Consider the following 11,524-nt stretch of genomic DNA (forward strand, 5'->3'; position numbering starts at 1 on the left):
ATGGCTGCAACCAAAAAATAGCCGGGCGTTGTGGTGGGCGCCTGTGGTCCCAGCTACTTGGGAGGCTGAGACAGGAGACTCGCTTGAGCCCAGGAGTTGGAGGTCGCTGTGAGCAGTGAAGCCATAGCACTCTACCTAAGGGGACAGCTTGAGACTCTGTCTCAAAAAAAAAAAAAAGATTTTGTAGGTTGCTTTTGATATTTTAGAAACAAGTGCCCTCCATATCCATGTTCTCTCCCTTTTTGTAAAATTTGACGTACATCTTACCTTAATTTTTCTTCTAATAATTTTTTTCATTAGGTAATTTTGTATTTTCCCTATGATATTATATTTAGTTCAAGTATTTTAATAAATAACTTTTTTTTACTAAGAGCTCATTTGAAAGGATTATGTTCAATATTCTGGAATCTAAAATAGGCAAGACATTTCTAGAAGAGAGAATTCTTCACATGAATATTTTCCTCTAAAATTGAAGTTTCAAATTCTTCTAAAGGAAATCTAGTCATGGGAATAGTTCTCTTTCAAGTTTTAGGCAAATGCAATGTGAAATTAAGAATGTCATTTAATATTTTAAAGTACCTTTTGTCTTCATTTGTTAATTTTATAATTGTAATTGTGGCCTAAAATGAGCATCTAGCTTTGATTGAGAGAGGTCTTCTAGTTAAGGGCCAGCAGAGGCCGCTCTCCCCATTTGTACACAGGCAGGTGTGTGTGCGTGGGTATGTGAGTCTCTGCCTGTGTATTTCTCTCGGAGGGGGCACTATCAGTCTATAAATATAGAACATGCTAGGGAGCCATCCACACAAAAACAAATTTTACCAAAAATGCATAGCTAAATATGTGCTCACTAGCTGATGAAGTTCTTGTTTTTTAGATTGATGTAATTCTTTGCTGCTGTGACTGTATCTTTCTATATCTGCTCAGTCTTGGTATTAGGTGTCCCCAGCTGGTGACATTGTAATTCAGTGCCAAGTGAATCATATAGTACTAGGCTCTTGTCCTAGCTCACACACTGGAGAAAAAAAATTGAACCTTGAATTTCTACTTTAACATAATTTTGTCCCTTTTTTAAAATAAAAATTCCTTCTCTTTTTAATCTGTCTTTATTTTCCTTTTTTGCTCTGTTGAACTGTGTATAGCATTTTACAAATTTTTAAAAAAAAGTTTATCGTCACTTGCTTTTATCCAAATTAAATTGATTTTCATCTTGTATAATTCTGAGTAAGCTATTTTTAGAATTTCCTTTTGTACATGAGGAAATAATTGTCAGATGTTTGCAGTAGTGTGTGTTCACCCTGCTCTCATACGCCCATACACCATCATCTGAATCTTTGCTATCATGTTATTTGGAAATTTTAATTTGCATATAGTATATCTTTCTAGAACCCATTATATCTCACTGTTGTGTTTCTTGTAGAGAGGCATTGGTGTGTAAGCTCTCATTAGGTTCAGGAATAGGTATAGTCAGGGGATATGAATGTTGGTACTTCGGGGCTCTTCTCTTTATCTTTAAAAATCAGTTCTAACAAGTAACATGGTGTCTCATTCATTCTGTTCCCCACTTGACAAGTTGATCGCTGATGTAAGCATATCAACTGCTTATGTGAAGATGTTAAAGACTCAGTTTAAGTAAATGTTTATAATCATAGTTTATGTGTGTCAATTATACTTGGAAGGAGAAAAATAAAAAATTACTGATAATTCCAGAATTCACTGCTTTTCCTTCCTGCTTAGCGGTTTGAGGAGGAGGACTGGAGATTACATTGTGAAATGCATTAAGAACGTGAAAGAAATTTGTACAAGTAATGTGTAAACTACTTATTAGGAAGTTTGTAATCTATTAATTGACTTTTACAGTGGAACTGGGAAAGGAAAAGGTAAATATTTTATAGTTATATTTGGATTCTTTATGTTCAATTTATTTTGCAGCTTTTCATGCAACACCTAACACTTACAAGCGGAAGAACACAGAAGCAGCTCTAGACAACAAACCTTGTGGACCACAGTGTTACCAGCATTTGGTAAGATTTAGTGCTTTATTGGTCCAGAGGGCATTTGAGAAGTCTTTATTTTGTACTTTGTCTGGTTAGTACTTGGATGGGAGACTGCCTGGGAATACCAGGTGCTGTAGGCTTTTCAATAGTAGGCTGTTATGACCAAAAAAGAAATTTTTTTACGCTTTGGTAGTGCTGATGCAGTCAGCATTAGACTTGGCTGCACTCAGGCCTTTAAGGGCCATATAATAGGTAGATTTTTCTCATCCATGATATTTCTTCCATAGCTCATATACTGTACATTCTAGCCTTCATTAATCTTGTATTATTATTTTTCTTTTTTCATCTGTGTTATCTCTTCAGCATTTCTAGGTCTTTAGGGTCAAGGACTTTCGTGCCTTCCACTGAGTTTGTGAGAGTGGGAGAACAGGTAGCCCACTTAGAAACCAGGAACTTGGTTGTCATGTGCAGGTAGTTCCTGAGCCTTTGTCATAGCCGTGTCCCTGCTAGGAGTCTTAGGCTCACTGTCATTTGAGCTAGATTATAGGTCCCACAGATTTTTTTTTTTTTTAAATGATGGAGAAAAGGTAAGGGGTTAAGAGAATATGAGGTAGAAAAGTTGTTTTTTACGGGTACTATCTTATTTTTACCATTTCCCCTCTTTGAACCAAGCCACTCCTACCTAGGAACTAAATGGGTATATATTGCCTGTTGGATTTTGGACAGAAGATTCATTGAATGGCACCTGCAGAAGGTATCCTATTTTTAAGCAATTTGGTTTTTGTAGAATGAAGTATAAAACTGTTAGCTGCTCTCGAACTTCTCCCTTCTGTTTCCACTAAAAATTGGAATTCTTAAGCACTGTTTTATAATATTCTTTACAAGGCAGAATTTTACTTGGCTCATCTAAAATGTTTCTGTGGCCTTTCTATAAACCATGCTCTTACCATTGTTTTCTACTTTCTGAGACTGCATTATTGTACTTCATAATGCAAAATGTAACCCTTACAGTCTTGTTCTGGAAGTCCTGTGATTATGTATTCCTCACAGGAAAAAAATACTAGATGTTTTAATAGTAATACAGGAAGTGACAAAGTCCAGCAAATTTATATGTTTTATATTCTTCTTATGTACTCTAAATATTACCATAAAGAGGTATGCACTATTTTAGAACTTGAATAAGAAGTCTAACTTGATGTATTTAAAGGTATATGATTCTTCTTGTTAAGATTCACTTTTAAATAGATTGTATGTATATATAGAGAGAGCTACCTTTATTATATAAAGTATTTTATATTTTACTATACTATGTATTTCACCTTAATTATGATTAGTTAATATATTTCACAAATTCAGCACATAGAAATTTCTTGCCTGATTTTGTACCGCTCTAGAAATATATATATAATATATATTATAAAACTCAATGTTTACCTTTCTGAAATTTCAAACTGTCAGCAGATGAAAAACAAGTGTGTTTAGGTATGCAAATGATTATTTGTGATGAATGGATATTGTGATATATTTCTTAACTAACTTGCCTTATGCAATCTTTTTTTTTTTTTTCTTTCTTCCACCAAATCTAGTCTTAGAGCTTTGTCTTAATGGTCTACATTTTTCATTTTGTAGGAGGGAGCAAAGGAATTTGCTGCTGCCCTCACTGCTGAGAGGATAAAGACGCCACCAAAACGTCCTGGAGGCCGCAGGAGAGGCCGGCTTCCCAATAACAGCAGCAGGCCCAGCACCCCCACTATTAATGTGCTGGAGTCTAAGGACACAGACAGTGACAGGGAAGCAGGGACTGAAACAGGAGGCGAGAACAATGATAAGGAAGAGGAAGAGAAAAAAGATGAAACCTCCAGCTCCTCTGGTAAGACACCTCTACGAACTGAGTTTTACGGTTGCTTTGAATGTTTTATATTGTGAAGGACATTTAATGTGTTGAATAATTTAGTTGGTCAGTTTTCAGTATAATGAGGAATTTTTCTTTTTTTTTTGAGACAGAGCCTCAAGCTATCCACCTGGGTAGAGTGCTGTGGCATAACAGCTCACAGCAACCTCCAACTCCTGGGCCCAAGTGAGTCTCCTGAGCCTCCCAAGTAGCTGGGACCACAGGTGCCCGCCACAATGCCCAGCTATTTTATAGTTGCAGCCATCATTGTTGTTTGGCAGGCCGGGCTGGATTCGAACCCACCACCTTAGGTGTATGTGGCTGGTGCCTTAGCCACTTGAGCCACAGGCACCGAGCCAATAACAAGGAATTTTAAGACCAGAGAGTTCACTCAGGATGTGTAGCTGAATTGTTACTGCTGTCTTCTGCCCACCCACCCTGGCTTGTGTTTGCCCTGCTGGGCTATTGGAAAGTTGATGACCCAGTTTATTCTCACTCTTTGTCCCATTTTCCTTTTTTCATCTTTCTCAGGACTTAGTGAAATTCAGATCATTTGGTTTAATATTCTTGATGTTCTGTGAGGAGTAAAATGAGTTGGTATTTACCAATTAGATTTTAGTTGTCTAGTAAGCCCATCTGTCTTCGTTTGAAAAAGTGTATTAAAGAGAGTCCAATCTCATGGTTTCTATGGGGCAAAATCTTATCGGTATTGTTTCTAGGCTTAGTTCATTCTAAAGTATGAGTAATGTATTGATTTTTTTCTTAAGCATACCCTAGATTTTCATTTTGGGATTTTCATTAATTTTTAAAGTTGGTATATAATAGCCATATGTATTTTCTTAGTACATGTGATAATTTTTACGTTAGGAACATTCAAATTATTTTCTTGTAGCTGTTTTGAATTTTTCTTAATACTGTTGCCAAGCATCGTTTCTCAACCTGTCTTACATTTGGTTTTGTAGAAGCAAATTCTCGATGTCAAACACCAATAAAGATGAAGCCAAATATTGAACCTCCTGAAAATGTGGAGTGGAGTGGTGCTGAAGCATCAATGTTCAGAGTTCTCATTGGCACTTACTATGATAATTTCTGTGCCATTGCTAGGCTGATTGGGACCAAAACATGTAGACAGGTAAGTGTATCTGATAAAAATTTGTTAAAAGGGCTTCATATAAAAGAATTCATTGTCTAAACATAAGAAAATTCTCAGTTGTTATTCATCACCTAAAAAGAATTATTTTTTTTTTTCCCTAAGAGGGAACTGAATGATGGGTTACAGGATTTCTCCACTTTAGGTATCTAATGTCAGAAAGCAATAGATTTAAAAAGCTAGTTTTTAGTCTGACAACTCTTGACCAAAATAAAATTACAGCTACTCTCCTCAACATGGAGGTAGGTACAATCTTTTCTGATGTTCTTAGCACCTTAGCACTGTCATAGAAAAGACAGAAAAATCTTTCTAGTATGAATGAGCATAAGAATGGTTTGCTTGAATAAGATTTCCTCATGGCTCTGTGACTGTGCCTCTTGCCAGGTGTATGAGTTTAGAGTGAAAGAGTCTAGCATCATCGCCCCAGCTCCTGCTGAGGATGTTGATACTCCTCCACGGAAGAAGAAAAGGAAACACCGGTACGTCTGCTGTGAGGGTGTCTGCAGAAGTCACCTTGCCAGATGCTGCAGGCAAGGCCCTCCCTAAGGGCAGTGGTTGGTTACCACTTGGTCTGTTAAAGAAAAAAAACACTGTCACCAAAACATAGACTGCTGGAGACTTGTTTCCACTGGCAATTGCTAGTGTTTTTAATATGAATGCAGGAGACTTAAGTAAATTTAGTTAAGAAAAGCATATGTACTAGCTTTTACAGCAAAGGCTGTATAAACAGTTACTTTAGTATTTGTTACAAAAAGTTCTAATGTGTTCCCGATGTGAGCTCGGGGTCACTTCTTAGAGGTGAAGTGTGTGTTTTATTCTGGGAACCTAGATTTTCCTAGTGTGCTGCACTGCATTCTGATGTGCTTACTTGGCACCCCGCTTCAATTTGCTGTGTGAATGTACCTTCACAAAGGCTTGTGAACAAGTGATGAGGTGTTAAGGAATGTTTTTAGGCTGATTTGAATTGTAAAGGTAGAGCCAGAATATTATGAATGGGTGGACTGTCTGTCCAAACTTCTGTTCATGGTTGGGTCATGCTGCTTATGGGATCATTTAGATTATGCTTAGGGATCATTTAGATTATGCTTCAGAGGTTGTATACAGGCTCATGTTACATTTTGTTACATTCAAAAAGTAGGGTTAATGTAATTTAGAACTTCAAGAAATTAGTCATTTTCAGCTTGGCACTGTAGCATGATGTCCGCCACATACACCAAGGGTAGCAGGTTTGAACCTGGCCCGGGCCTGCTAAACAACAATGACAACTGCAACACCTCTGGCCCAGGTCTTGTGGTACCAGTACTGGGGAGACTAAGGCAAGAGAATCGCTTAAGCTCAAGAGTTTGAGGTTGCTATGAGCTGTGATGGCACAGCACTTTACCAAGGGCGACATAGTGACACGCTGTCTCAAAAAAAAAAAAAGAGAAATTAAAAGTTTTCCCATAGGAATTTAGACTTTAGTAGATGCTTCTGAATTTTTCGTTGAGTTATTTCTGACTATGTATCTCAATTGGATGGTTAATGATGCCTGAAATGAGGGAAGGTATAGTCCACATTGCAATAAATCAACAGGGAGACACCTGCTGCTCCTTGAGGTGTGGGTGCTCTTGAGTCCTGACCAGGAGCTGTAGATGAGCAGGACATGACATCACCTTTGGGCTTTTGGTCACACCTGGGGCAGCCTGAGTGACTGAGCTGTTTTTAAGTTGCCAAACCGATGTCAAATGTAAGCCAGGTGGTGTATGGTTCTTGGCTTTAAAGGCTGGCTGCAGTCATTGCACAGGTGGATCTAGTTAAGCAGCTCTCTGTTAGGGTTGTAGCCATGACTTTTCTCTACTTTCCCTAGAAGTTTGTGTTTTATTTTGTGTTTTTGCAGGTTGTGGGCTGCACACTGCAGAAAGATACAACTGAAAAAGGGTTAGTTCAATTTTATTCATTATTGGCTTTAAAACATCTACCTGTTACTTGTATTAGAATAGTGACTGGATTAGAGTTCAGGTTATTCTGTATAACTGACTTCTGTATATTAAACCAGTATACATGGGGATGTCTGATGAAGCTTCAGTAATTCTCGTGGAAGCTGATGGATGGCACTGAGTCGTTTAAGGGGAGAGTGCTCTCAGGAGCACTTCAGGTGCGAGTTATTTCACCATCATTTTGTAAATACAAATCTTCATTTTGTAACATTATAAATTCAGCAAAGGAAACCCAGCTAAACTCCAGATGTGGTGGAAAGAATGTACTCTTGTGAGTGGTGTGTGGCCATTTCCCATCTCTAGACTCACTGGTCCGTGTGCTGTTATTTTTCCTCAGATGGCTCCTCTAATCATGTCTACAACTACCAACCCTGTGATCATCCACGGCAGCCTTGTGACAGTTCGTGCCCTTGTGTGATAGCACAAAATTTTTGTGAAAAGTTTTGTCAGTGTAGTTCAGAGTGTAAGTATTTGTTGCTTTGTGCAACTGCCTGAGAACTAAGTAGGGGTTTTGTCAGCAGTTTAAAATAGTGACTTAAACCAAGACCTCACATGGGAGTGCTCCCCTGATACTTTAGGAAATCCATTTATTCTACACACATTTATTGAGCTAGTATGTGGCACTGTGCTACTGTCCCGTCATTTTCCTGGACAATACATGTATGAGATAGGCAAGATTGTATTAATATTAAAGGAACGTGATTCTCCTTTTACCATATTAATCACAGTAAAGTTGGCACAGATTATATGGGGGAGCTGTAAATAGCTATCCAAATAATTTTGGGGCACCAGAAATAGTTAGGATGGTTTCAGTCTTCAGAATAAAGGAATGTAACACAAGGATAGGATTTGTATAGTTGTTTGATGAAGCTGCAGATAAAGCTTGGATGCTAAAGAAGTGTTTATAACTGTGGGCTCGTAGAGTGCCCGGGGACTAGGGATGGTATTCATACCCATTTTAGAAATCACAGGACTTTAAATACATATACCATTTAATAGACTCGTAGCAGTATGTGTGCAGTGATACATGGGGATGTGTCACTCGGTGATGTTTTTCAGTACTAGCAGCTTTAACTTTGCTGTTACTTCCATTTCCTTGTCCGTTCAATGACATATTAGGGTGGCTCTGAACCTTTCTGTACGTTTTTTGCATATGCTGATGATTACAATGTTGATGGTGGTGGTAGTGATGAAGAACATCTCTCTCAAGGTCAAAACCGCTTTCCTGGATGCCGATGCAAAGCACAATGCAACACCAAGCAGTGCCCATGCTATCTGGCTGTCCGAGAGTGTGACCCTGACCTCTGTCTAACTTGTGGAGCTGCTGACCATTGGGATAGTAAAAACGTGTCCTGCAAGAACTGCAGTATTCAGCGTGGCTCCAAAAAGGTGAGTGACAACTGCTTCTGGAATAGTGTTTGAGTTTGCCTATTCAGGGATGTAAATGTTAGGATAGTCTTACATCATTTAGCCAGGGCAAAAAACAAAAAAACACACAACTATTGCATGTATAGCTAAAGAGAGAGAAAATGCCCCTCCCCATCTTGGGTAAGTGAGCCTGCACTTGTGGCAGTAATCTCTTCTACCAGAAGTTCTGCTCCAGGCAAAGCACTTGAGTTTCTTATGATTTTGTTTTCTTGTATCTTTTGAACCAAAATGCTTGTTTATGGCATATCAGCTGTGCACAGTGTTTGTTTCATTTTGGTTTTTGTTATTTTTGCCTGTTTTTTTTTGTTTATTTGTTTGTTTTTCCTTTTAGGCTTTATATCATTTTACTCTGGGTGGTCATATATCCATTCAGGTCATCAAATCACAATGGTGCTAGTTTAGTTTCTTACAGTACACCCATTCAGACCTTAAAATCCTATAATGTTCCTCCCCCATTCCTGGCATTGTATAATGCACTCCCTCAGTCTGCTTAGAAAGTGGGCAGTGTATCAGTTACGGTGACATTCTTCTTTGTTAAGACTTGACTCTTACAACAGAAAACTATGTAGATACTTCTTACCAACTGAGTTTACCCAGTTTAGTTTCTGATCTAGTTTCAGGTGTTTGGGAAATTCACCTGATAGGTGAATGCAAGATGGACCAGAATAAGACTTAGTTGGAAGCTTGGGTGATCGAGGAGTCTTTTAAAGGTCACAAGAAATTTTGGAATAAAAGCATAATAATGAGCCATGATGAAAAGTTAGAGTATGTTTCGGAATGAATCTCCTTGTAATTGACTATGATGATCATCTTGGCATCTCTGCTGAAAACAGAATGCTGGACTGCCAAGACCATGACACCACCTCGTGGTGGTTTTTCATTTTATGATGAGAAGACCAAATGCTGAAGTAGCTACCAAAGGAGAAAGGACAGGGCTGTGGAAGGAAAGAAAGCCTGTGGTGAACCAGAGGGTGTCCTGGGGGGCTTGAATGGAAAGTGGAATAGCTGGTAATAGAAAACATCTTAGGGAAGTGGGAGAACAGGTATGCAGAGGGACAGCAACTTGGTGTCCTCATATAAACATCAGATTGAAAGTGAATTGCTTGAGGAAGTCAAGGGCTGAAGAAATGGGAGTCAGAGGCTCAGCACCTGTGGTTCAAGTGGCTAAGGTGCGAGCCACATATACCTAAGGTGGTGGGTTCGAATCCAGCCTGAGCCCACCAAACAACAATGACGACTGCAACCAAAAAATAGCCGGGCGTTGTGGTGGGTGCCTGTGGTCCCAGCTACTTGGGAGGCTGAGGCAGGAGACTCGCTTGAACCCAGGAGTTGGAGGTTGCTGTGAGCTGTGATGCCACGATACTCTACCCAGGGGGACAGTTTGAGGCTCTGTCTAAAAAAAAAAAAAAAGAAAAGAAATGGGAGTCAGAGAGTCTGAACTGGATGGGATCACACTACTGAAGTGCAGGGGTCTTACTTATCCTCTTGGTTTTATTGAAAAACATTTTGTAGTTAGCCAGCCATCCTCAGCAGCTTCCACCCTGACTGCTTCTGCCATGTGCTGGGTTAGTTACTGCTTCAGTCTGAGGGTTTACAGCTATAACTTGTGGTTGCATCTCCTGGTTGGGTTTGTTACCAGTCTGGCTTTGCTCTCCTGTTCTGGTAATTTGATTATGCTTTATTCTCTAGCATTTACTGCTGGCACCATCTGATGTGGCAGGCTGGGGGATTTTTATCAAAGATCCCGTACAGAAAAATGAATTCATCTCAGAATACTGTGGAGAGGTAAGGCACGCTCATTATATATACTAAGGGAGTATTTTGTGTAATTAGTTTGTAATTGGTTTCATTGTTCAAGTCTGTGGGATTGATTAGAAATGAATTACTTTAAAATGCTTGTTTAGGCAGGACTTCGCATGCTTGTGGATTTGGTTTGGTTCTAGCCACATTTAGCTCTTCCCTGCTGGAGACAGGGAGAAAAAGAGGTTCACCCCAGAAGATCTGAACTGGGTAGTCTACAGCCTGGCTGAGAAGGTCCTAGAAGGGACAGTGTCACTAATTATCTGCCTTTTTGGTTATAGCCTTAGAGCTTTAATTTGGAACCAGGCTATTAAGTTTGTGTCTTTTTACCTAGCAAAAAGACTTGTTAATTACTTTCTCCAAGCATCATTACTAGGGATGTGGAAATATTTCTGAGTTAAGAATCCTTAAAATACCACCATTCTTTGTGTGTGGACTTAATGGAAAAGAAAAATGTCCATAGTGACCTTTGATGAGTATTCTTAGGAAGGTCCAAAGTTCTCTTGAGTTTTTGTGTGTTCTGCCAGACTTAACCACCTAATCCCAGTCTACTCCTGTGTCTTTCTAGATTATTTCTCAAGATGAAGCCGACAGAAGAGGGAAAGTGTATGATAAATATATGTGCAGCTTTCTGTTCAACTTGAACAATGGTACGTTTCTGAGCTAAGGGCATTTAGTTTTTCTAGTTGCATTTGGCAGCCTTCTCTGCTGAGATTGTTTGGAAACGAGGTTGGAGGTTGGTGAGGTGACCTCCACAGGAGGAACTTCTGCTATTTCTCGTGGCCTGGCATAAAGCACGAGGGGTGGGTGCTTGCCTGAAAGAGGCTGAAGCACAGGAATTCCTCGGGGAGCAGGCAGACCAGGTGTACAGGAAGTGGTCTCTTTGGAGTCCTAGCCCTCTGTGGAGGGGGCTTCCTGTTCTCTGCTGCTATTGCTCACCTTTGGCGTGTCAAATATACTATTCCTTGCTTCTTCTGATGGGAAAGGACAGGGAGCATCTTCCAGACTTCCCTTGGATGTTACCAGAGTACTGAGAATAAGACTGCATTTTGGGACAGTGGCGCCTGTGGCTCAGTGGGTAGGGCCCGGCCCCACATACTGAGGGTGGCAGGTCAAACCCGGCCCCAGCCAACTAAAACAGCAATGAGAATTGTAACGAAAAATAGCCAGGTGTTGTGGCGGGCACCTGTAGTTCCAGCTACTCGGGAGGCTGAGGCAAGAGAATCACTTAAGCCCAAGAGTTAGAGGTTGCTGTGAGCTGTGACACCATGGCACTCTACCAAGG

General features: G+C 39.7%; 1 protein-coding gene across 2 annotated transcripts in view; it reads left to right on the forward strand.

Annotated features, from left to right (window-relative positions):
• The window catches only part of EZH2 (enhancer of zeste 2 polycomb repressive complex 2 subunit), a 39,645-nt gene that overhangs the window by 25,048 nt on the left and 3,073 nt on the right, over positions 1 to 11,524 (forward strand). For both annotated transcript variants that reach the window (XM_023514434.1, XM_023514433.1), the window contains exons 8-16: positions 1,930 to 2,021; positions 3,624 to 3,864; positions 4,848 to 5,017; positions 5,420 to 5,514; positions 6,912 to 6,952; positions 7,349 to 7,474; positions 8,222 to 8,400; positions 10,129 to 10,224; positions 10,808 to 10,889. In XM_023514434.1, the coding sequence (XP_023370202.1) occupies positions 1,930 to 2,021; positions 3,624 to 3,864; positions 4,848 to 5,017; positions 5,420 to 5,514; positions 6,912 to 6,952; positions 7,349 to 7,474; positions 8,222 to 8,400; positions 10,129 to 10,224; positions 10,808 to 10,889 (1,122 nt within the window). The remainder of the gene's footprint in view (positions 1 to 1,929; positions 2,022 to 3,623; positions 3,865 to 4,847; positions 5,018 to 5,419; positions 5,515 to 6,911; positions 6,953 to 7,348; positions 7,475 to 8,221; positions 8,401 to 10,128; positions 10,225 to 10,807; positions 10,890 to 11,524) is intronic.

The sequence above is a fragment of the Otolemur garnettii genome, unplaced genomic scaffold (genome assembly GCF_000181295.1).
Source record: "Otolemur garnettii isolate 467f Iridium unplaced genomic scaffold, OtoGar3 scaffold00053, whole genome shotgun sequence".
Classification (NCBI taxonomy): Eukaryota; Metazoa; Chordata; class Mammalia; order Primates; family Galagidae; genus Otolemur; species Otolemur garnettii.